Source organism: Macrobrachium rosenbergii, chromosome 8 (assembly GCF_040412425.1).
Source record: "Macrobrachium rosenbergii isolate ZJJX-2024 chromosome 8, ASM4041242v1, whole genome shotgun sequence".
Classification (NCBI taxonomy): domain Eukaryota; kingdom Metazoa; phylum Arthropoda; class Malacostraca; order Decapoda; family Palaemonidae; genus Macrobrachium; species Macrobrachium rosenbergii.
Genome location: NC_089748.1, coordinates 16867725 through 16895704, shown reverse-complemented (window position 1 = coordinate 16895704; position 27980 = coordinate 16867725). Strand labels below are relative to the sequence as shown.

Below are 27980 nucleotides of genomic sequence, written 5' to 3'. Positions count from 1 at the left end.
TACAAACAATTTCAAACTCTTTTACCAATCTTTCGCTGATTAACATTATCACATTCCATTGTCAATCCATTTCCTCGTGGGTACATTTTTCCTATATTTGCCTTTTGTTTTTCATTGCTTATTAATCCATTCTTAGAATTATTAATCAGCTCTGTCAGAAACCCACTTGCACACCAAACCAATCACTTTTATATCTGCACAATCCAAGACATCCTTTGCTATTCTCATTTGATGTGTAGGAAGCATTTTGCTTGGGCAAAGTACTTTTTATTTGCCGTACCTCTATCATTTCTATTGTAAGTTTTTCCTAGCATCAGGTAAACCACTTACATCACTGTAATTATACCCCCAAACATTTTTCCTTAACTGCGTCATACTGAGTATTTGATCCATGCACCATATTCATTACCAAATTCACCATTTTTCTTCACATATCAATCCTTCCATTATTTGTTTCACTGCTTTAATGAACATACCCTTAGACTTTCCAATATATATTTAATGGCCGTTTCAGTATTTGATATAGTCCTGACATTACTTTTTCTCGTAAACTACAAAACATTTACTCTTACTAACCAATTCTTATAGGACTTTTTCCTCATCCAGTTTTACCATATAAAACCTGGTCAGGCGATTAGTCATACTACCACCACTTTATAAAAGCATGCCTCGGCTCTCAGCGTTCCTCCTGTGTTACCAGCTCTTGAAGAGACTTAACGCAAAATAATTTAGAATTTGATATTTTACAGATAGTGTCAGTTTTCCCAGTACAAAACCATATAGCTGTTCACGATATATAGTATATTAACGCTAATTATAAAGGGTAAATTGTGTAACAAGTTTTATTTTAATAGCAAAAAACATATATCTGATTGTAAATATTTTCCAAAAACTCACCGAATATTTTAAAAGTTGTGTCAGCAACATTGCAGTTTTCATTAACTTTGCTACAACGATAATCTGTTCCATTCCGGAATGATTGGAAATAACTGCTGAAAGCAACACACTGGAAAAAATGCATTTTTTGTCTGTTGTAGATCTTTATGGCCTAACGGTAAATGATAGCTTTATTTATTTGTTATATATTTATTTATATACTGAGAGCAAAAACTTATAGGGCCAGGAAATAGGTTTCAAATAGGTTTTGTTTTATGTAAACCCATTAACTTCTGCAATTAACAGTTAATTGATATCTGTTTCAACTTGGGGACAAAGCTGTTGAAACAATATATATATATTTTTTAAATCTTTCATACTCTCTCCTTCTCATTCTGTGTGTATGTTTGTGCTCGTTTGTTATTTCCACCTGTGCATGAAGTCCATTAAAAGTTGGGGAACTGGTAGTTAGCAGGTAGTTGTGGGACCGTGAATTGGTCGCTCCCCCTTATGCTGTACGTTCAACTTGGCCGTTGCATCACAAGAGAGAGAGAGAGAGAGAGAGAATGCTGCAGGTCTCTATAAAGAATATTCCTTATCATTAATTGACTATCATCACCGTGCAGTCGTTGTTCATCAAGTTTCTCTGTTACATTTTGCACATAACGGGAATTATTTTACTTTCGTACGTTTGAAATTCTTTGTTGCAACCATGTTACTGCTTTCCCCTTGCATCTTTTCTGTCGATTTATTTGATTAATAGTTCCATTTATTCAAGTCTTGCTCGTTTATGTATAATGTTCCACCATTCTAAGTGTTGAAGTGTATGATATATATATATATATATATATATATATATATATATATATATATATATATATATATATATATATATATATATATATATATATATTTATATGTATGTATATATTGTGTGTGTAACTTGATATATTACCAAAGAAAGCAACTATCAGCAAAGGTTTTTATTGTGACTTGTTTCCCGAGTAAACAGACTGGAAGTTTCAGGTCTCACAGATGGAAAGATTAGATAAAGTCTTGAAGGCAAGAAGTGCATGAAATTTTGATATAAACGTTATATTTCACTGTCTTGTGTGTTTCGGTATAAGATTTCAAAAGATTTTTCTGTTGCTTTAATAATATTTATTTTTGTCATTTTAATTGAAGTAATAATGGCATTTATTATCAATATATTTAAGATAGTAGCGGAAGTATTGTTGCCGTTTTAATGTTATGTAAATACTAGCAATTTTGACGTTCATGGGTGATTTTTTGCTATACACGAATATTGCGATTCACATACGTAACTTGGACAGGTTGCAGAACGACGTATTAAGTATGAATAATCTCCGTTGGAAATCTGCTGTTGCCAAATAAAACATAATTGTCAAAAAGCAGTTCTGTATGAAATTTGTTTTCCGACTAAATGTATTTTTCCTGCGTCAAATGACATTGCGGATAAACAAGGAACTTATTTATCCGATGTGTATTGATAACTTCCCCCTTTGTTCGGAACCATTAGCAATTCAAGTTGTTGGCTTTGGAAATTTGAAAATTGTTTTTTTTACTTTTAGACAGATTAACGGATATAATTTAAACGGTTGTGATATTAAATGGTCGTTGTTTATAATCATATATATTGAGTCTACAGGCATGCTTCCTCTGTAGCCAGTGACTTCTGACTAGTCCAAAATTATTCATGGGCATACAGAATAAATTTACCTTTGGGGTAAGAAGGGTGTTAGCAGTTGAGATTAATATAATTCATTTCATGAGTTTTATTATACTCCCAAAACAACCAGGACGTCTGAAAGATTGATTTTTCTTTTAATTATTTACATATTTTTGTTATTGCAGGTGCGCGTTGTATTAGTGCTTCATAATGCGTTTTTGTTGTCTTGGAACCGTTTCCCAGATAACGCTTCGCCATCGAATTCTTCGCTGTGCAGAGTGTGGTAAGTGTTACATTATGTTTTATCGATGTTTTTTCTCTAAAACTTTTTTTTTATTGCCAGCCTGTTGATTGAATACTTTTTACTCTTTAAGTGCCTGGGGAAGTGGCATGGTCTTTGTGATTATTGGTTCAATTGATATTATAGTTCCTGTGATAAAATCCCTGGTGCAAGACTCTTTGATACCATTATTCGTATGGTGCGAAATTAGAAATATTTGATTTGTGACAGATTACTAGTCTCTATATTTGCTCTAGTCTTTCATGCTTAGCACCGTCTCCAGTGACTGTGAACTTTTCTCAAGAACTTTAAATAGATCTTGGCGTCTACAAAGGTTTCTTAGTCATGGAAATGAAAAAAAAAAATTATGATTGTTGATAATTGTTTTGCGGTCAGCTTTTGTACTCCATCACATTAAAGAGGAAATACATTTTACTGCTCTTAGAACAATGCTGAACATTTTTAAATGCCGCATATTCATCTTCTTGTCAGCAAACGGACGATCAAATTCATGACGGAGCCCACGAGTTCTTATTGAGGCGAAAGAGTGGCTGCCCTTGCTGATTGTTTATTTTTGTAATATTTTTCAACAAAGGTTTCTTTGGCAAACTTGGACGTGCTAATGCTCCAATACTGTAGACAAAATTCTTTTGTATTCGTAGGATTTCATCTCTAGGGTTATCCTTCCTAATAGAGAGGGTTTTAATGAAACTGTTATGTGCAAAGTTATTGATTGTTCAATATGCGCTTAAATACATGCATGCATACGTACCTACGTAGATGTAGTCTGTTACTGCAAGATGTAATCTGTTATTGCAGCATAGAGAGAGAGAGAGAGAGAGAGAGAGAGAGAGAGAGAGAGAGAGTTTGGGCTTCGAATAATTGTGTGCAAGTGGTGTACATTGTACGAATTGTAAGCTAGTGTTTGCTAACAGTGGTGAAGCAAGATGACCATGAAGAATTATTACAGAAAGCAGTATTGTTGGTGTGAAGAAATGTCAGAAAAAATGTAGATAATCAAAAGGACCTTAGAATAAAGGAGGAAAATGGAATACGCTCTTACGCGAAACAGCATACATAAGAATCTGTGGATTGCCTAAGATTAGAACCGTGTGCATACAACCATTCTTTTTAATATGACGACGCATTCAAGTACATATATTTAAAAGAAACACACATACACGCCAGCGCCTCTCATTCTTAACACACGAAGCCAGATTTCGCCAAATAAAGAAAGCGTCAGAGGCTCTTAAGATCTTTCCAGACGTCGCCACTCTCCTCCACGAGGATCATAACCCGCGTCTGAAAAAAGAATAAAGGCGAATTTGATAAACAGAGTTTCCCTTTGTTGTGCGTTGCGTCTCCCGAAAGAACTATGAATGCAAATTGCATCATCCTTACCCTCTGTAATCTTGTAGCATCTTGGTGTCGTAAGTTTAAGTCACGTCTTCTTCTGGGATTGTAAGTTTGCCTTTCTCCCATCACGCATATTCCTTTGCTAAGGGCAAAGTAAAAGTCGAAAGAAATTTTGCTCTCTCTCTCTCTCTCTCTCTCTCTCTCTCTCTCTCTCTCTCTCTCTCTCTCTCTCTCTATATATATATATATATATATATATATATATATATATATATATATATATATATATAATGTGTGTGTATATATATATATATATATATATATATATATATATATATATATATATTTTGTCTATATTTTGTTCGTTTTATGCAGTGTGTGGTCAAAGTTTTAGTTGTACTTTATTAGATGAAGTTTGCTAGATATTGCGATGTCATATTCGTTAAGGTAATCAACGTGAAGTCACGTTTTTTAATCGGAATAAGTAGCTGCCCAGAACTTGAATGGATAAGTCGTTTATTATTGCATTCCCTAAATACTGAGTTAAAGAAACCGTTGATTAATCATTTTGGCTGGAAGATCAGGGAGATAATCAGTTACGATAACAAATTAATAATGATATAATTTTACCAAAGTGGTTAATGACAATCATGTGAAATTTTTATGATGGTAATAACACGGATGTAATAATGCATGTATTGATGTGAGTGCAGTATTTTCAGCAGCTTCAGTGAATGGTTTCCTTTAAAGTTTTTAGGATCATACGTGTCATACTTGATGTAATTTATTACCGTAGTTATCTGGAATAAATAAAAGATAAAAAAAAGTTGAACAGAGTACCATCATTATCTCAATGTTTATTCATATGATGATTATGGAATTAGAATTATTAGTTTGATATAGAAAGCCGGGCATAGCAAAGACAGTTGGGTCAATTCCCCGCAAATCCTAAAATCCAGTCTTTAAAATGTTTTAGCCTTTTCACATTTCGTAACAAAACTGTCTTAAAGAAATCTACGTTACTGTTCGCTCCCACGGTTTTCTGCTTTTACAACCACACTTTTCCATTAGAAATAGAAGACCTCTGCTTAATCCTCTAGCCAACTGCCGTCTATGGACTTGGAAGATATATGTGAATGACACATGCAGTATTGGATAACGTGTTCTTGTACCAAAATGTATTTTCAACTAAAGTGAAAAGCATTTCACAAAAATAAGAGATTTAAAACCGCTTGTATCCGTGTTCATCCTGTGCAAGAAAAAAGCTTTTTCCTTCATGCTACATTGCACTTGTATATTGCCAGCGCCACTGGGTATTATAGCCTCGTTCTTGCTTAAACATCCTAATTTTGAATCCATTTAACTTTTCAGTCCAGGCAAACATACCTTACTCCATTATTCTCTTGTTACACACCCTTTTGCTAGGCGTGCTAACTCTCTTACATCACAAGCAAATTGACGGGTCCGCTTTTTGCCTTCTGGCATGATGTCAATATTTATTTTATCTTGTTATATTTTTATAAATTTATTTTTCTTTATTGAAATATTGCAATGAGATGGCTTAAATTTTTAGGGGTTATTTGACATGATAAAACACGATTTCACTGAAAAGTTTATGTAATTTGGCTCAATACTTCTTTTATTTGAATTTTTTTTATATTTTGTGGAACGAAGTTTGAAGTTTAATAATTATTGAATTTCAACTTTTAAATCTAATTTTTGCTTAATTTTGAAGAAAATTACATAATCTTACAGTATGGATACTTTTAAATTTAAAAGAATTTGTAGAAAATCTAAATTTTTTTTTCAATTTTGAAAATTCAAAATTTTCAGCTTTTCGATTTTGAAAACGCAACACTGGATGAACTAAGATACACAAACAATTTTTAAATATCTTGCAGAATTAATACTTGTTACCTTTTTCAGTTATTTTAAAAAATCCTTGGTTCTACAAACATTTGAATGTAGCTTAAAATCTTGATTTTGAGAAAAACCGAATTAAAGTTTTCCTAACTTTTAGACACACACTTCACTTTTGGGAGGCATTTTGTTTATTTTTCTTTGACATATATTCTGCATAGTAAAAGCATTTTGAGCAGTCCGAAAATCTATGCTATGCCGAAAAAAAATTTCCTTTTCTAGCTTACCTTTTTTCTCCAACCAAAGGTTTTCCAAACAACCCCAGGTGTAACTTTGCGTGCTCAATTTTAAAATTTAGAATGAAGTTTCCCCAATAGACCCAGTCTCCATTTGTGCAAGGACTCAGCATCCTTTAATTCTCGATATTAGGCGGCACTGGAGTGCCACTGATGAGGGCCAGCCTAGAAAACTCCCGCCTTATATGTTCCATCATCTTGTTCCTTTGCGCTCCTCTCCCGTGTTTTGGGTATCAGAGATGACCTCGTTCTCGGTTTCTCGTTTTCCTGAATACTTGCTTCAGTAGGAATGGTGCCTATAATGTCATTTATAATAGACACACACACACTCATTTGTAGTGCACAGGTGGCTGTGGCAAATCCATTACACGTTTCTTTGATGCACTTTTCTACAATGTTGAATGAAAAGCTTCACTCCTATTTTGCCTGTGGTCTCTTGACAGTTTTAAAAGTTGATTTGTGTATGTAAGATCTCCACACACTTTCTATATGAGATATTGCATCTCTCGTGGAACATGAATTGGGAACTCTATGTTACGTACCTACATGAGATATTAAAAGTTGATTGTATTGCACTTCATAAGCTTTTTACGCAATAACACGATAGACAATGGTTTACAAATCCTTCCATATCACAACGCGGCTCTTCACTAACCTCGCGTGGCTCTCTCTCATCTCCCACACAAATTGAAGAGACGTTTGGTCTTTATTCCGATTTGTTTTTATTTTTTACCAAGCCTTCGTCTAGATTCTTGCAAGTATCTGTATCTTTACTAACTCTCGGCATTTTTGAAAAATCTTCTTAATAACCAATAATTCTTCATAAAATCGCACACAGACACATGTAAGTTTGTGTAAACAGCATTTTCAAAAGAGCTAAGGCACGCCACTGCGTGATGATGTTTACAAACAACGCGGTGATGAATGAAGTATCGTACATGGCAACAAAAAGTAAGTACACCGACGATAAGGAGTAGCCTCATAAAGAGGGTGTGGCAGCGTCACAGTCCCTGTTAACACCCGATTTATAGGGCCACTCCATTGCGTAAGAGCAAATCATCGTCCGTCTAGCAAAGCTGACACATTTTCTTACTGGAAAGTGAGAAAAAAATTGCCATACTTTGAATCGACAACTCGATTTTTTTTAACCCATGATCGCCACCAAAATAGATTTGGAACGTACACCACTCCCGTAATTATGTCTTGATACCAAAATTGATTTGAAACGTACACCACTCCCGTAATTATGTCTTGATACGTAAGTTAGGTTTCGACTTTAGGAGTTTTCTCTTATGTGTTGCAAAGTTATTTTTTATTTATTTTTTATATCGGTGATAATGCTGGTAATGAAAACTACTGTATAAATAGTCTTCAGTTAGACTTTTGGAGGGCAACCATTTTCTTATGTACATTCATGAGCGATATAATGCTTTGTCATCATTATATACTGTAATTTATTTGGCTGTTTTCGATGAAGATTATATTTTCTTCCCTAAAACATTTGAAGTATGATGTAAATGACCTGTGATTGTTTTTTTTTTATTTTTGTGCAAATATTTTGTCTTATTATTTAATGTATCGATTATCCAAACATTTCCCCTTTGTTTTGAGTAACCTCAAAACAGTAATTTCCAGTTTCTACAGAAACCCTTATGATACATGAATAGTGCCAGAGGTAATTTTCCCAGTCATTCTGGATAGTTTTGCACACACGCACACACACACACACACACACTCACACTCTGTCTCTGTCTCTGTCTCTGTCTCTCTCCCGCTATTAATTCGACCGTAGAATCTGTAATTTGGGTATCATTTCAGCACACTGCAAACGAATGCGTGTAATTGTTGTGTCTTTTAAATGGTGTAATTGGATTCATCGGCGGGTGAAACAAATGGGAATATGAACAGACTAGTTTGCGTTTGAGTCGTTAATCACGTGATCGAAGCGTTAGGAGATTTTCCAGTCCATGAGTCCATTGTAAAACATGGTATTTATTAAGGGCGTGTTAGCGGAGCGGAATGTGCTCATTTTCCTGGATAGCAGTTTTTATAAATTCAACGTTGGATCGGCTATTGATGTTTTTCCAGGCTGCGAATGTGTCGTCAAACATGTGGTTCGGGGGAGTGGGCTGTACAAAAATGCAAGAACTTGTCTGGCTTTTTACATTTCGGCGGTATTATTTAAATATTTAAGTTTTTATATTTCATACGTCGCATATTTGCTCTTAAGGAAGTGTAATTTGGTAGGTTATCAGATAAAACCTTTTACGAGCCCATTAACTCTTTATGAATGATTCTTTGGTCAACCCCTGAGGAAATTTCAATATTCTGGCATCTTAAAACAAAGACTGATAAAATAAATGCATAATGCTCATTTATAAAAGAAATAATGGCCCATTTCATCTTACAAATGAATTTATGTCTAGCCTGTAACTTCGGGCCTTTGTTCACTAATCATTTCTAAACCAGGTGAGCAATACATCCGCGCCTCCACACACTTCTCATGCTTCTTTTCAGTTGCGTGGAATAGATGAATAATAGGTCAAAATACCCATGGGTATCCTGGGACGTTTTTCTTAATGTGAGGGACCAATCATTCATTTTGTGGTGATTTTTGGATCAAGGTACCGATACCCATAGACTATTTTCTGGAATGGAAGGATATCCATTTTATTATGCTGATAATTTATGAGTGAATACTGAACATCTGCAAAAGGTTTGACGTGTGATGGAAATAATGCACTCATAAACCAAAGATGTATCTTATAAATATTTTTTGAAGATCGAACTAAGTTCCACTAGGGACCGCTATCTTTCCTGATGATGTTTGATTAATTTCTTTAGTGAAGTCAGTGAGTTTTTTCATTGTCATTCTTGACATCTGAGGCATTCGTCAGTCTAATATAAGGTATTGTTAACTTTAAATGTCAGAAAAAACTTTGTTCTGTGTATGGCATTGTTAACTTTAAATGTCAGAAAAAACTTTGTTCTGTGTATGGATTTTCTCCACTTCTGTACAGATTTGCTTCGAGATTCTCATCTGACTTTCAACATCACTTTTAAGGGTTCTGAATCTGTTTTCCTCTTTAATGGTATTTCTCGTTTCTCTTTCCTACACGTTCCCATCTTTTAATAACAGCATTTGCAGTCCATCTCTTTTCCTTTTCATCTATTTTTCGAGGACTTAATCCTCCATATCTCTTGTCATTCACTGCCAGATATCAACTGTCAATCACCAATACCGATTTGCTTTCTCTTCTCTGATTATTTTTGATCTTGAGATTATAACTGATTGGGAACCCGCAATGTGCCTGTGTGGAAAAATGTGGTTCCACGTCTAATCTCTGCCACCATGTATAGAACTGGAGTTACTTTAAAATTGTCTTACAGAGATCACATTCTTAAAATCGGAAATCAACTAAAATTTGGCATCTTTGTTTTGATGCTATGAGGTATTTCTCCATCCCAGTATCCAAATATTGTTCAAGTATTATCTTATTTGAAGGTGATTATTCGTTTACCTTAGCGATTTCTTTCCTGCACTTTCTTTACTGATGTGTGTCCATGCTTTATTAACAAGGGAGTCAATCCTCCCTCTTTTAGTTTGTGACATCTGCAGGACACTGCGTATTATATTTGACCTTTCGGTACTCCGGCAAATTTGTTTCAGTTACCGGGCTGGAACATTGCTACTTCAAATAAAAAAAAAAAAATTAATTCCCCTCACTACCAAACGGTGCGATCCAGTTTCTTGTTCTATTTTACTTGGTTATGATAATCCTCATTTTTTCTGAAGGGTGAAAGGTTTGTTCCCCAAGTTAGGATTGATTACGGGTATTTTGTACATACATACATACATACATACATACATACATACATACATACATACATACATATAAGTATGTATGTACGTATGTATATAATATATGTGTGTCTATGTGCCATACTCTTCTCAGAGGGGTGAAGGGTTTGTTCCCCAGGCTGGGATTGACTATGGGTATTTTGTACATGCATACATACAGTACATACATACATAAATATGTATGTATGTATATATGTGTGTATGTGTGTGCGTGTGTGCCATACTCTTCTCAAAGGGGTGAAGGGTTTGTTCCCCAGGCTAGGATTGATTATGGGTATTTTGTATACACATGCATACATACATACATTATATATATATATATATATACTGTATATATGCATATATATGTGTGGTATTTGTATAAAAATACCTATTTCCATTCCTAGCTTGGGGAACAAACCCAATGCTTCTAGGTCAGACTTGAATGCTATATCATTCACAAAGCTATATCCCGTTTCGGTTATTTCTTCTGATCTAACACCACTTCTTGTCTAAAGATAGGTCAGCACAGCAGTATTGAATTTTCCGCATATTGAATTTCGTTCAAGAATTACCAATATCTTTTATAAATGTTTTTTCTGTATTTTACAATGAATGTATGTCTTTGAAAGCAATGTAAAGTTAGTCATGCTTCCGGGTAATTATATTCTGTTAATCCTCTAATGAGCTTGCTTTATAATATGTGGACACATTTCTCTCCAGTTTTGTCATTAGTTACCATATCCCTTTAAAGGTCGCATATTCATTAAAATCATTATTTACCCTGTGCCTAATTTACTTACAAATTGAATTAAAAGTTAATACTTTTATATTTTCGTTTTGCTTTGTTCCCATATGCAATTTGGGTGTAGAAATACGGTGTATTTTTTTATGAAGCCCTTCGCCCCGTTTTCATAAAGACATTTATTTCTCAGTGAGTAACTGGTTTCGAGTTTAGTGTTTTTCTCTCCTAATCTCATATCCTTGGGTTTGAATAAATGTTAAATATTTTACAAAACTATTTAAGGATTACAGTGTATGAAGAATTTCACATCTGGAGAGTGTGGATATACTTTCCGTCTAATCGGAAACCCTTTTCTAGCAAATGTGTCGGTCTTTTGGGACCCATGGCTTTGCGATTTGAAGAAAAGACAAAGAGACTCATTAATGTTCAAAATTATTCCTAACAGATAATAAAAATCATTGCTTATTTTTCATAAGTATAATATCTTCATGTTACGTTCGTTTTTATTCCAGTGCTGCTCTGAAAAATTGAAGTAAAGACCAGTGATTCATTAAAATTGCTTCCAACGCCTCATGACGCAAAAGGCGTCTGTTAAATTCTGTAACTTTCCTGTGCTTTATCTTCCACAAAGCTCCAGTCATCTCCACTTTTCATACGAGTAGGTCTGGGCCTTAAAGCTTTCATGGTGCCGTCAAGAGCTGACACTATCACGCTCGGTTATGCAAAGGGCATGTCCAAGCCATCTCCTTCTCCCTCTGCATTTTCCGTAAATTCTCTTGCGGTGTCACTTTTAACGCCAAGCTGCCATCCGACTCTTAATATTCGTATTACAGCTTTATTTTTAAGTCGACAAACCTTTATATATAGGTTACTTAACATAATGAGGTCTTTAATTGAAAATTGTGCAGTGATAGGATTATCGTAACCGTGATATGATGAAATGTACTTGTATTGTCTTGTAGAATTTATAGAAAATGTAACAATCTGGGTATTATTGAGAATGTCTTATTGCAGAATACGTTATTTATTCTTGACTTATACCCCGTAGAAGGTTAGTCCCGTAAGTGCTCCTAATAAGGTACACTGTCAGCACTAATAAGGGTGTTTGTTACAACCATCGGCCTCTAGCTGCACCCACGTTTTAGCTTTTTGCTTTACCGCAGTTCCCTCTTCCTTTCTTCTATCTTTTCCTCTGACCTCTCCAAATCTTACTTCCTAGTGCAACTGTGGTATTTTATCCCAGTTTTACATTTAGGTACTTGTACAATACTTCATCTCATTTATTTTCTGAATTTCATGTATTTTGCTGTTCGACCACTCCAACTCCCTCTTTTCATTGCTCTAAGCCCTGAAAGGCCGAAAGTGACCCAGCGCTTGGCTTGCATAAATCTCGTTATTCATTTATATCTTTGAAATAGCTCGGCTTTGTGAAAGAGCAGTGGTTCGTAAGGGTCTTTTTATAATTGAACTTTGTATGCTAGTATTAGTAAGTAAACTGAGAAACTTTCTGTAAGGAAACTCAACTTTATTGTTTTTATTATTTTATATCATTTACTGTCAAGTATGAAAAGGAAGAATCTCTCTCTCTCTCTCTCTCTCTCTCTCTCTCTCTCTTAGATTGATGACCGAACCAACTCAGAGTTGTAAAAATTTATATCCCTTCGTTACGGGTGGAATTCTTGTCATCCCTTTTACTTGATTGCTAGTATTTTTATTACTGTTGGAAAATACAGTATTTTTCCTGGAATCATTTTCATATATGAGAGGTTATGCTTTCCATTTTGATTCTCCCACTGTTTTCTCACGAAATAGACTTGCCAAAATATGTAAGTAACATTTGTATGAATCAGTGAATATATAGGCATTTATTTCAGTCAAATGTGTTGCAGAATGCCTAGCATTCCTTGTATGATGTTTTTCCTACATATTTGCTTCTTCTCTCTCCAACACCATCTATTACATCTCCAAAACTAAAATACTTAAATATCGGACTGCTGGCCATTACTATTAGCCTTCCAGTTACAAAACTGTGAATAATTTTCGTTTTGTCAATACACATCCCGAGTGTTCGGTCGTCGAATAAATTATTAATGCTTTCTACCTGCCTTTGTGAATATGCACTTTATTACAATGGTAGTAACTGAATAACAGGCCTTTTTTCTCTTAGATATTTACTCAAAATTTTATGTCTCAAAAATTGCATTAATCTTTCACACTTGATTTTTTCAAGTGAAGGTTAGGGATAGAAAAGTATTTTGCTCGAACTTTTCGCTTTGACTCATATTACAGATACCCTTTTTATATGTAAGCCAGCATTGTTTAGAAACAGACCTCCTTCAGCATTTAAGATGATCAGATTTCACAGATAAATCAGTCACTCGTCAATGAACTTGTGAATATCCACGAGTAACTTTTCACTTGATTTTTTGGGAGCCATATCTTCTGGGAAATAGAATATGGTGAGCAATTACTTTATTAAAGTTTAGCGTTAGTTCTGAACAATAACTAAATAAAGCGAAGTATTTTGAAATGAAATATCTTTGAAATCTTACTTCATTATGGATGTGATCTAGGTCAGCTTTTCAAAAGTTTTTCATTTGTCCCTATACAAGTTATAAATCAAGTTCGCAGATCAGTTTCCCTACACCTGTGTGCATGTTTACTCTGAATACTGAAAAATACCATATGACATCTGGTTTTAATAGGTTAGTTTTCGTCATTTTTTAGAGATTGTATTGTAATGGGGACAATTGTATGAGCATACGTAATTGAGACTTGTGACAAGAAAAATGCGGAATGATATGCTTGAGACATGTTCATGAACTATTATTAAAAGGCAATCAAATAGAAAGGCTGTAAAGAGTAGTATTTTGTTAGAACACGAAGGCTGCTGGTAGAAAATAATTGACGCCTTTAAATTTTATTTAAAGTTTCAATAAACCTCACCCTCTTAAAGGGCACTGGTCTTTTCCAGTTAGCCTTGAGACGAATACTTGAATTTTCGCTTTGTAAGAGTATAGACGTGGACTCACAACGCTCATTATATACGTAAAAGATCTAATCTCTAAAATAATTAAAGGATACCTGCAAGATTATCATAAGCTACTTTTTATGAGCAGGCTATTTGTTGTTCAGATGATTATTGAACATGTAGTTATTTGTAGGCTTTAATTAACATTGCATGTCAGGGAAATAGGTCACCGAGTGCCCTTGATGGACTTTTGTTTTTACATTTTTTTTGCCGAAAGCGAAATAATAGGACGATATATAATGGATGAAATCGCGCTTACTATGGATATTAATAAGGTTTTAATGGTAGCGGTGTGATGATTATCGTACGGATAAAGTAGTCTTCAAAATGGAAGAAATTGAATTGTAGAGGTAATCAGATATAAAGCACTACACTCGGAAGAAGATTGACATTAACACTATGGAAAAACAAGCAAACAAGAAGAAATATGAAAGGGGGACAAAACTTAGTGTATTAAGGCCATACACGGCTAAGCTTTCTTTATACTCGTACAGGGGTAGTGTTGATGTGTCTTATACATGGAAGTAAGGCTTATGTGTCATTTATGGGATTAAGAAATAGTTAACGATGCCTTGAGGGGTTTAGTCATGTAAAGAGAGTGGCAGGTAATAGCTTAGTATAACGTAAATATATATATATATATATATATATATATATATATATATATATATATATATATATATATATATATATATATATATATATATATATATTTTTTTTTTTGTTTTTTTTTTTTTGACGGTAAGAGAGAAGCACTTGGTGAGTCTGAAGAAACTGGAAGGGTTAACGGAAAGTGAAGAATTTTATAAACAGGAGTTCATGAGTGCATATGAGTACCTTGGTTCGATGCGCTACTGACGAGTTTCCATGTCAGTATTTTGTGTTTGGAAGTATTTTCTTAAAACAGATTTAGTCTTTGGTTTCGTTATGAGAGGTGGAATGGCACAGGATTTGTGCGTTTTTGACACAGGAAATGTATAAAGATGTAAAACATATAAGTGTATCTATACGTATGTGCACATGAAGAAGGACTGTTGAAGTTAGATGTGCACCAATATCAGCGAGCGAAAGTATTAATGCATGGAACCAAAATATTGCTGTAATTTAGAATGTATCGTCTGCCGACCATTTCATGAAAACTGCTTTTGTACTCACCACCTGATCCTGGTGTAATCCCTCGACTGAGAAGACTGAGAACTGGTTCGCCTTTGTTGGAATGTATTGGTAGAACTGCGAATTGCCTTTATACCACTTGAGGGAATAGAGACTGGCGTGTTTTTGCACCAAGTAGTCGCACTCCAACGTAGCGTTTTTGCCGAGGGCTACGTATCTCGGGACAACGAAGCGACGAACTTTGACCCAGGGACCCTGAGTGACATAGTCTGTGCTGCTGTCTTGATCTCCTTGCGCCCAGCAGGCTGGGGGGAAAAGAATGACGGACCTCACGTTAGTGTTCGTTATTCTGGGTACAAAATTTCATTTTTCAGGAATTGTATTATAGATGGTTTGTTTAATCTTTTAGGTCATTGAATAACTTGGATTTAGTATAGTTTAAATACAGATATATAAATTTGGTTAGATATGTATTCGTAAACGTGTATGTATACTTGAACATAAATACAGTACCTACAGTAGTCTATATAAGATGTTTATGTTTTATCCATATGATGGTATTGCAAGTATTTACAAATTTATCTAATTCCCCGAGCGGTTTCCTTTTCACTTTCCCATTCTCCTTCAAAGCCACTTTCCAGATACCTTGAACTGACCAATTTCCTTCATTTTTTTAGGATATGGGTTTTTCTGGTTCTAATATCGGTTGAATCTGTTAAGGTCCCTCCCCGTAAACAGAAATATCCTTTTCCATTGTCATACATATTCTGAATGAAAATTCATTCTCTGTCATTAGTAGTATTCTCAGTCATCTGTGTGTTCCTATGTTTGACGTGTCATTTATGGAAATGGATATTTACTCTAGCTTTTAGTATCTAGCTTTTCACTTTCGTGTATAAAATCAGCATTCATATTTGAGTGTAACCTTTTGTTGTTCGAACTTTATTTTCGTGTGTTCTTCTGTAATTTCTGTCTGAGCACGATTGTTGTGGGATTCTGCAGGTTTCAAGAGCTTGTTCGAAAAGTGAACTCTTTTGAATTACACAATCTTTTTCGTTAAATTTTCAGTGATCACAGTTTCAAGATTTACAAAGAAGATAATTAAATACCTTTGGCTCTTGATAAACCATTACGTGGGATTTCAGTGGTTGCCAAGAAATAAATTATTTGGACATTATAATATATGATTATATTTGTTTATGTGCCAACTGTACTCGTATAAACGCCTGTTGCAATATTTACAGCTATCGAATACAAAAAGTTTACAAATGTATATCGAAATCCCGTTGGTTGGTGTAAGTGACGCACAGCATTGAAGCCAACAGGCAACGATAATAATATAAAAGGATACGATAGAAAAATGGGTAAGTTTAATCACTGCCTCACAGAAGCTACCGTATAAATTAGAATATTTATAGAGCAAAACGTATTATATCTCTAATTATTTAAAAATATATGAAGGTAAATAACTGAATAACAGTATTAACAAGCATACAAGAAAATTATATGTCGCTCGGGGGGGACTTGCTTCTTGTGGTAACGACTTTGTTTACAGTTCCTCTCAAACTCCCGAATGCTAAAGAAAACCAAAACCCCAAGGGTAAGAACAAGACCATTAACAAATAAAATAAAACGATTGTTATATAATAATTAGTTTGTTGATTGCATACCAGTTACCGGTAGTCTTCCACGTCTTTTTCTTTTATCTATCATCTGAAATGAAAATTAAAAGCAGATTTTTTAAATCTTACTTTACCGCTGTATCATTAATGAGTCCTACTCAATATCCTTCTTTCTTTCCACCCTCTCCTAATAATTGATGCATAGTGCAACTGAGAGGTTTTCCTCCTTTTACACCTTTTAGGACTTTTACTGTCAATTAAAGTTTCAGCGCTGAATGACCTCATAGGTCCCAGTGCTTGGCCTTTGGCATAAATTCTGTACTGAATTGAATTGAATTCAATTAAACCTTCCCAGCACCACATTCAAAACTAATTATGTTTAGTTTTATCAAAGACTTTAGTAAAGGCAAAATCCAGACCTCCATTCTGCATTCTTTACACTTCTTCCTCATAACATTCCCTGTTTCGTCTTTAATACCACAGCCCTCCCTGAGGTTTGACTGCTTTCATGCATATTTCATAGCGTTGCCTTTTTACCAAAACGCCGAACACGACTTTTGAATTATGTATCAAAAACAAGTTATTTCATACATTCGAATATATACTTTATTCAAATGCGTTAATGCTTTTATGTTAAACTTCTTTAGGTGCTTATGTTTGGGGTTTTTGTGTTTATAACAATGACCTCAAAAAGTGTAGAAAAACAAATAAAAGTTACTGAAAGATGAGATTTGTTAATGTTGAGAATTTCAAGTCCTTTTACACAGCTCCTTTGTGGGTGTTGTACTCTTGCAGTCGTACTGTTACTAAAATTCGTATGTGTGTATTTTTATGCTTTAAAATGAAAACAAACTAATCTATTATCAGAGAATAAGGATGAGAATGATGTTATAATTATTAATTTTATTAACATTAATTCACTTAAGCGAAAAACTTTGGCGTATTGAGTAAACAAAAATCCGTGTTTTTAATTGAGTATCGCATCACCCATATCTTTCTGATTCTCTCCTATGAAGTTTAGTTATGGTAGTGATGGAGTATTGAATGGAAAGAGCTAATTGCAAAGGGGCCATTGCAAATAACTTTGGTCCAATTAAGAACCAGTAGAATTTCATTCGGGATGATTAATTGGGTTGTGTATGAAGAGAGAGAGAGAGAGAGAGAGAGAGAGAGAGAGAGAGAGAGAGAGAGAGAGAGAGAGAGAGAGAGGAGGGGGGGGAGGCTTAGGATGTCACAGTCGGTATATAATTAATTAACTTAATGTTAAATTTCGGTTGCTGGTTCCAGGTTGCTTTCTATGGTGGAATCTATTCCATATGAAATGTGATTTTCGTGTACGAAAAGCTTAAATTGTATGAAATAGGGGAGATATTAATAACCTGTGCCTGAGGGAGTATGACAACTATAGACCCAGCATATAATACGCAGGAACGGTATCTTGCTGAAAAAGTAGTATACAGTAAGTTCGCCATGACACTAAACAGTTCAGTTGCAAGAAGTAGCAGGGCAGATTGATCATACATAAGTAATTATAATTTGTTCCCTTTACTTAGCCCCTGATAACAACAACCCCCATGATGCGGTCGAGATGATCTGTCGCCTTCTTCAACGATTCCTATAACTTGTAGATACGAACAGTAGACACCCAAGGGAAATTTCTTAGCATTACTACTTGAATATGAAAATATTTGGGTTCTAAGCACATGCGAACCCGTTCGCTTCCCATACATATCCAGGTACCCTGTTGTGTATATACTTCTCAGTAGCGAGTTCGAACTTCCTCATTGACTTCCACTAGAGAACATGGATGATTGCTGAAAACAGCAGACCTGCCAGAAATCAAGGAACTAAGTAAAATAGTAGGCGAGGCAGAAGGGTTCCAAAGCGTTGATCAACACTAATAGACTTACTCAGCAGAACTCTTCACATAGTTGGAGTGCACTCCATTAACAGTCAGTGCCAAGTGGCCACCAGATTTACAGGTATTACTTTGGGCTACTGGATCTGCATTGACTAGGTACCATAGAAGCCTCACTTAACAAAATATCATGATCTTCAAAGTGAATATTGTACGGGCTGAACATTTTAAAAGAAATACCCAAAAATCAGAGAACTCAGTAGGCTACAAACATTGATAACGCGAGGAACACTTGTCCTTGAATTAAATAGGGAAAACCTTCCAATCTACCCTTTACAGAGGGAGAATTCAATACTGCCCTGTCGACGTGTAGCCTGTACTTTGCCATGATGGAGTTCCTTAACATGTTAGTATAAACCTAAACATTTAACGATAAACATGTCAGCAAGATATAGCTATCTGGAATTTTTTAAACTGAAATGACAAGTTTTTAACTGCACGTTACTATCCAACCGCACTGCATGGGTATCTTATCTTTGCAAGATCTTTGAAAACATAGGTAGTTCAAAACTTGCCAGGAGGTTGGATAAGAAATGTATTTTGTCAGCAGAGCAGTGTGGTTTTCAGAGAATGCACTCTAAATAATGAGTTATCTGTATGAGAGTCACTTGAATGCAAGCACCATTTTGTAACAATATTCTTTGACCTTTAAAGGACATAAGACACAAATTGGAGGCACTGAATTCATCAAACAATGTGTCTCTTTGGATTAAGAGCCTAGTGGCTATCATTCATCGAGGCATTTTTATGCATGTCCGTTCTTTCAAGGTAGAGTATGTAATACCTGAAAAAAGTGCAAAGAATAACGAATTCCACAGGGTAGCGTGCTCCTTGTTACCCTATTTGCTATAGCAGTCATTCTTATTTATATTCTTATTTCCAATGACTTACTGTATACATTCTCTGTTGATGACCTTTCAGTACCTTTTGCAGGAAACTTCAACTTACAAGAGACTGAATTGCATAACATAGACTGATGCTGTCAACAAGTAAAACAGCAGTCATTGACTTTTGTGATGTTCGTGAACCACATCCTGAACCAGACATTCATATTGAAGGTCGGAGAATTTCGTGTGGGATGAACTTGATATCTAAGCTTAATTTTTGACCAGGGGTTGACATGGGTCTCTCATCTTTTGAGGATGAAAACCAAATGTCTAGAGGTTTGGCTGTTTTTCAGATTTTAGCTTATGCATACTGGGTTGTAAATTGTCAGACTCTCCTGAGATTGCACAAAGCGTATATTCTAGGTTAATTGACTTTTGGATGCGAGGTATACTCTTCAGTTACATTTTGCCGCTTAAAAGTTTTAGATTTTGCGCACTGTGCTAGCATTAGATTAGCCAGTAGTGCTGTTAAGTCCTCTCCTAATTGCAGTCTGTTCTTTCATGTAGAGGAGCATTTGAGACAGCACGTAAAAAGAACTTCTTTAGATGCAGTGAAAATTATTCTAGATCCCCACAGTTGAATGGATTTACAGTAAACAAGATGTTGAATAGTTACAATCTCTACAGGAATGCCTTGTAGGAGGTTAGTTCCGTCAGTGCACTTCACGTGGTACAATGTAGACATTACTTAAGGTTCTTTGCGGCGTCCCTTCGGCCCCAAGCTGTTGTCCCATTTCTCCAGGTATTACTGTGCTGACTGTCCCTTTTACCTAGGTATTAATGTGCTGACTGTCCCTTTTACCCAGGTATTACTGTGCTGACTGTCCCTTTTATCCAGACATTACTGTGCTGACTGTCCCTTTTCTCCAGGTATTACTGTGCTGACTGTCCCTTTTCTCCAGGTATTACTGTGCTGACCGTCCCTTTTCTCCAGGTATTACTGTGCTGACTGTCCCTTTTATCCAGGTATTACTGTGCTGCTTGTCCCATTTATCCATGTATTCCTGTGCTGCCTGTCCCTTTTATCCAGGTATTAATGTGCTGACTGTCTCTTTTATCCAGGTATTACTGTGCTGACTGACCGTTTTGTGCAGACATTACTGTGTTGACTGTCCAATTATCCAGGCTTTCCTGTTCTGCCTGTCACTTTTCTCCAGGTATTACTGTGTTGACTGTCCCTTTTCTCCAGGTATTACTGTGGTGCCTGTCCATTTTATCCATATATTACTGTGGTAACTGTTCCATTTATCCAGGTATTACTGTGGTGGCTGTCCCATTTATCCAGGTATTACCGTGGTGACTGCCTTATTTTATCCAGACATTACTGTGGAGACTGTCCCCCAGGTATTACTGTGCTGACTGTTCCTTTTATCCAGGTATTACTGTGGTGACTGTCCTTTTATGCAGGTATTACTACGGTGACTGTTTATTTTATCCAGACATTAGTGTGGTGAATGGAACATTTACCCTCCCCCCCAACTAAACCTAAACATACACCCCACTTAACTGAAACACCCCTACTAAACCTAAGCACACCCCTACTAAACCCAAACACAGCCCCCACTAAACCTAAACACACCACTGCTAAACTTAAACACACCGCACTAAACCTAAACCCTTGATACAGAATTATTAATCACAGGAAAGAAAAGCATTTTCAGTATGATATTTCTATGGTATCGAGTACGTGAACTGAGGTATGATAAACTCGCGGAGTTTTTTATCACATTAGTTACAAAGGGAAGGGGATAGGGGAAGGGGAAGGGGTTATGGGTTTGAAACCTACCCTGTTATCTCAGTTGAGTCAAATGATAGCCATGTGCCATATTTTGTCTAGATCGGTCAAGAGGTTCGGTTCTATTGCGCACGAAGCTACAAACATACACATTCACTTTTATATATATATATATATATATATATATATATATATATATATATATATATATATATATATATATATATAGTCTGAAAAATATGTACACGCTAATATTGAGCTGTAAATATCCTTTAAAATAATATCTAATTATCTGTACCCTGAGCATAACTTACATCCAAAGGGAATTATAACTTATAAGTTTATCCGCCCAAGTCAGAATTCGTACCTCCCAAGTCAGAATTCGTACCTTAGGTTTTTGTTTATACACAAAGTTAAAATAGTGTAATTTTAGTTTCTCAGATTAAGCAAGAACTTTGCGAAACGAATAGAAATTAATGTGTTTGGAACTAATTTCCACCAGAAAATTTATATATATATATATATATATATATATATATATATATATATATATATATATACATATACATATACATATACATATACATATACATATACATATACATATACATATACATATACATATATATATATATATATATATATATATATATATATATATATATATATATATATATATATATATATATATATGGTGCTGCATTTTTAAATTGTGCAGGTGTCCCACAAGGTTCAATTCTCTTACCTTCCATTTTCCTCCTTTTATCTAGAATAACGTGAAAGCACTTTATGCTTTCAGTAAACCTGTCTTTCCTCTGGCAAATATTTGTAAAAGCTTCCATTGGCAAACGTTTTTGACTCGTTCTTCAAGCAGGTTGCTTTCCCTTCGCGTTTTAGTGGGCAAGTGTTTTCGTTTCTTATATTAAGGACTTTTTCTTTTTTTTTTGTTGGCTTTCCTTTGTCACCCAAGTTGGCCTGTTTTTCTTTTTTGCGTCTTTGTCTATGAATGATGGAGGATCCTTGCATATAAATAGTGCTTTACTTGCAAAATGTAAATTAAGCTTCCTCAACTTATACGTAATATACCATTAGAAGGATCTGTTTGTATTCTTTTGTTTGTGCATGCAACTGTCATTACCGCGAAATGTCGAGAACGGTATATTAAAAACCTTTCTTATTAGCTTTTAGAAATTTCACAGAGAGAGAGAGAGAGAGAGAGAGAGAGAGAGAGAGAGAGAGAGAGAGAAACCCTTAAGCAATTGATTGGATAAAGTAAAATTCATTATCTTTGCATTATTGACCCTTTATAATCTTATTGGATGTGTGAAGACACAACAGGGATACATCACTGATACGAATGGGACCCAGAATAAAGTATGTCTATATTGCAGAGAAAGAAATAAAGCATAAAATACTGTAACGGTCACAGAACCATAAAATCTTTTTATCAACGTGTTTTTAATTATTTTGTTCCTTGTCTGTTTTGAAAATAACTGTAAGCTAAGTACAAACAGTGAAGTTGGGGGTGCTTTTGTCAAAAAAAAAAAAAAAAAAAAAAATTTGACTAGCCAACTTGAATCGGATTAACTGGTGGAACGGACTGATTTAATTATTAATGGAATAAAATCAATTGACATTTTTATGCCAGTTTTAGTCCTTTTTCCTTAAATCTGCAAGGCAGTTAGTGGCAGTTTGATGGAGGGTGCATTTACGGAGTACTAGAATAAGCGACGTTGTTTACAAATGGAAAGTTGTTAAATTTACCATTTTAATCATATTAGATTGTGTAAAAGATTTCGCAGCTGTTTCGAAGGCTGATAATAATTTTTAATGTCGGACAAGTGGATTTGTCTGGCCTACATATGTCGATTCAGTTGTCATTTCATAGATGAAGTTCTTCGTGCAAAGGAAACATTGCAGCTTGTGAAGTTATAACGCATGCTGGTGATATTGTTTCTTTTAGAAAAGATCAGTTTACTTCGATTCTCCAGTTATTACTTCATAGAATACAACGAATAGCAAATGTTTCCAAGGTTTTTCATCAAAGAAAAGATGATGTTTGGTAATTAGTTTCAGCAAGGGAAAATATCTTTCAATTTCCTTTCTAGGTAGTGAGGCCCATTAAATTTGTAAAGGCCTTTCATATTTTGAAGTTTTTTTTTTTTAATAATTCGAAAAACACAGAGAAATATTATTTAGAGAGTAATGTTTACTAAAAATGTAAATGCGCTTTTGAGAGAAATTCGTAATTGTATTGTAGGCACACGTGTTCAACCACGCTTCCTACCGGCTGATGAATCACATCGCACCTCGGAGAAAGCGCCGTGCGGTTGACACGAGGTCAGAAGAAAACACAGAATCCCGAGATGATGTTTTCAGCGAATATTTCCGACATTGTTATAGTCACCTTCTTGATATTGTACCAGGCTATGTAGCAAAACGCCATTCATTTAGCTATGTACATATATTTCACAGCCATATGTTACACTTGTATAATTGTATGTTTGCCTCTGTGAAGAAACACAGAGGCCTATAATTAATCCCTTTTTCCTTACCTGCCAAAGGTTGGGACTATGTTACGGCCTGGAAGGTTTTTTGACTTATGTGAATTTTAGATGAATAAATCAGTTGTAACCTGACATATGTAACCTGACATACACTTTTGCTTACACCTCATTCTCACACTGGTGACCCTGGAGAGACCTGAGAAGGCCGACGCAGAGATGACCGATCACGCCAACAAACCCCACACCATCAGCGAGAGCATTGCAGCCGCTTTCATCCGATTGCCGCCCTTCATGCCCCACCACCCAGAGGCATGGTTTTTTAGGGCGGAAACGATTTTCCGCACAAAGAAGATCACCTCATCGATGCAGAAACCAGATGCAGTTCTCGAATTCCTGCTGGACGACGTATTTAAACAAATAGCAGCATGGCTGGAGGAACTAGACACCCCAGTAATATACGACATCCAGAAGGAACAACTGAAGTCATTCTTCAGCATGCTGCCAGCCCAGAGAGCGATGAAGTTTCTGAACTACGTAGGGACACCAATAAGTGATGAGACTGTCGCACATGTATAAGCAGCTGCGGCGCCTCATTGCCCTACCATCCAGAGGTGGGGAAGCTTAGTCATCCTTGGACCTGGTGAGGGAAGTACTCCTCACTAAATTACCCCACCAGACAGTAGCTGCGATGCCAAAATCATCCACCATGCCCATAGAAGAATTTTTGGTTATGGTTGACATGGTCCATACAGCACATTAAGCAGCAGACCCCGCACGGCCGGCATCGGCAGCACATCGTGTCGAGCATTCATCTGACAGTGAAGGAAGCAGCAATCTACCCGCCGATGAATCACATTGCACCTCGGAGAAAGCGCCATGCAGTTGACATGGGGTCAGAGAAAGCACAAAATCCTGAGACGATGTTTACAGCGAATATTTTCGACGTTGTTACAGTCACCTTCTTGATGTTGTACCAGTCTATGTATCAAAACACCATTCATTTAGCTATGTGCATATATTTTGCAGCCATATATCTTACATTTTTATAATTTTATGTTTGCCTTTGTGAAGAAACACAGGGGCCTATAATTAATCCATTTTTCCTCACCTGTCAAAGATTGGGACTACGTTACGACCCGCAAGGGTTTTTAAATTAAGTTAATTTTATATGAATAAATTAGTTGTATCCTGACCTACTCTTTCGCTTACACCTCACTCTCACAATATGTCCTTACACACTGCATAGTGATGAATTACTGATTTACGATCTGTAATCTAGCAGTTCTTTAAGCTGTTTGTCATTAGTTATTTAAGCCTGTAACGAAGATCTTCAATTTACCGTAGTTATTTAAGCCAGTTACGAAGATCTCAAGTTTCTTTTCATGAACCTAATCATTTGTGTTAGGAAGCAAACTACGTGCTTTTGATATTTTGATTGAATTATGTGGAACTTATAAGTTTTATTTTATGAACGCTCCTTTGAATTTAATTATGTGACTTACATATTTTCTTTTTTTTGTGAATGATAAGGATGCTCTGATGAGTAATGTCGTTTTCGTGGTAAATTCATAAATTACAGGTGTAATTCAGGCAGTTTAATCATTTGAAATGTCTCTTTTTTTCTGGTTGCATGCATTAATGGATAAATTTTGATTCCTTATCTTAATTTTTTACTAAAGATATATTTTATCATGTACTTATTGATATGTATACAACGGCTAATAAAACAAAATGAATCCGGGAAAGCAATATATTCCGGCTATTACCTCAGCTATCAACTCTGCTAAATGTGGAAGTGGGCGAACAATATTTTCATACAGTAGATGCGAGTGCGAAATAAACATTATTGGGGGATTATGGACTGACTTGACCCTTATGGATTACTTGATTGATAATACCAGTCATCCATCCACTTGCTGGTTTTCAATCAGGTAAGCATATTTTTACTTAGAAAAAATTATAAACCGAGATCTAAGGAGTAACTACTGTATTCCACATGGTAAAAACCCTATGCGGATTATCATTTTATATTCATGTGTTGATCTCTCGATGAGAACCTTTAGGTTTTTACGTTTGATTTTTATTTTACCTAATGAATAATTTTTTAGCTTTTTTGTGTCTTTTCGTCTCTTTTTCATGTGTACTAATTTTGTATTGCTAATATTAGTTATGTTATATCCTGTCAAGCTGTATATGTCTTAAGATAAGCTTTTGTTTAATTTTTATACGGCGTGTAAATTTGAGTAATGTGTGTGTGTGTCGCATATACGAAATTAGTTTTCAGACTACAACTGCTACTATTTTTTACAGCCATTATAATGCATAAACGTGTGTGTGTGTGTATATATATATATATATATATATATATATATATATATATATATATATATATATATATATATACATATATATGTATGTATATGTACTTATGTATATATATGTATGTATGTATGTATATGTGTATATAGATGTATATATAAAATAAAAACTTTATAATACTACTGTGCATTTCAGGGCCGTGTCTAACAGATTTTCGCCGATAAAATCTTACCAAAGCATCGGATATAGATCGTATTTTGGAAATAGCTATTTGAAGTCAAAGCCTAATTGGCAAAAATATGCAGTGATGTCTAATGTAGATAAGGAAGGCACTTAAAAGAGTAAATCAAAGAAATTTAAAGGGAAAATTAGCTAAATTTAGTAAGCACCCAGAGAGGCTAGTTGTGACGTAAACTATGACATCAGACGTAATAGCAGGGATCCCAGTAGTAATATAATGGTCGTAGAAACTCACATATTTGACCCACTTGTATAATAAGCATTGCCTTGATAGGATATGCGATAATTATCGAAACTTTATTTTATCTATTTCTATCGAAAGTTCTTCACTTACGGTCTGCTCAAAGCGCAGACCTGATTCACACAGGGCTGGCTTAATCTTAAACAAACAACAGCATATCCTTTTACATAATTTTATATTACAATATTTTTTTTTTATTTCATATTTCCTTAAATTTCAGTCAAGTTCAGTATAATGAATGGATCAGTGGATTATAAAGTTTAGGGCATAGCCCAAGCGCTTGGACTATGAGGTGCGAGTATCATTCAGCACTACAATGTAGTTATAATTAAATGAAATATATATATAATAATAAGTGATGTAAATGAAATAATCAAAATAACTGAAAACTGAGAGAATAAGTAAGTTCAAACCCATAAAAAATAAACAGATAAAACCGGCAATACATAGACTCACTGATAACCACTCAACAACCCTACAACAAACATAAGTGTCAGTTTCAAGTAAATGAAACAAGCGTATAGAAACAACAAAGCTGACACAGAGGCACACATATGAAGTAATGAAGGGGGAGTAGTGTGCTATACCACGCACTGTGGATTTATTATGGGATTGATCATGCATTAAGTTTATGTTACATTCATTTAGCAGGACTAAGAAGGTACACGTGAACCAGAACTTTTGAGGAGACAATATGAAGCAATAGAAACTCCAGGGTGACAATGGTTTTCGCAGAGAGTGTTTCTGTCACACTTGGTGCATATTTCAAGTCAAAGGAAATGTGAATTGCACCATGGAACTAGATTAAACAATTACTATTCTCATTTCTTGCCAATTCCATTATTGTACTCTACTTGGAGACATGACTAATCGAAAGAGAGAGAGAGAGAGAGAGAGAGAGAGTGAGTATGTAGGGAGTGTGTGAAACAATTTAAGAATTCCATATACTACTACTATTACTACTACTGCAGTGTACTGCTACCACCACCATCTGAGTCTATGGGCGGGGTGTCTAGCAAAGTACGCCATACTACAGTATTAATGGGTGGGAGGTCCTTCAGTAATGACATTTTACTGGCCTCTGTATACGAGCCTGCTAGATTTAGCTAAGTTCCCTTTAAATTTCTTTGATTTATTCTGATAAGTGCCTTAATTATCAACATTAGACATCATTGCATATTTTTGCCAGTCAAGCTGTGGCTTCAAATAGCAATTTCCAAAATACGATTCATAAGATTTTATCGACGAAAATCAATTAGACACAGCCCTGATTAATGCACAGCAGGTGAAATAAAAAGATAGGTTGCCTTTTTAATAAATCGGCAAGTAAACAAGAATTATTGATTGGGCTTTCACCTTGATTTTCCGAATGACAGAGACATTGTGCAGTGATCTTCTCTTCCCTACATATCATTTCTCTAAG

At 35.2% G+C, this 27980-nt stretch overlaps 1 protein-coding gene and 1 long non-coding RNA gene across 2 annotated transcripts in view; one reads left to right on the top strand and one right to left on the bottom strand.

The window, feature by feature from the left end:
* Positions 1-27980, bottom strand: part of LOC136840620 (cell adhesion molecule 3-like) — a 196968-nt gene that overhangs the window by 39410 nt on the left and 129578 nt on the right. Inside the window, exon 3 of the mRNA XM_067107331.1 lies at positions 15131-15393. Coding sequence (XP_066963432.1) covers positions 15131-15393 — 263 coding nt within the window. The remainder of the gene's footprint in view (positions 1-15130; positions 15394-27980) is intronic.
* The window catches only part of LOC136840621 (uncharacterized), a 125319-nt gene that overhangs the window by 75289 nt on the left and 22050 nt on the right, over positions 1-27980 (top strand). Inside the window, exon 4 of the long non-coding RNA XR_010853667.1 lies at positions 2752-2849. This is a non-coding gene — a long non-coding RNA (uncharacterized lncRNA). The remainder of the gene's footprint in view (positions 1-2751; positions 2850-27980) is intronic.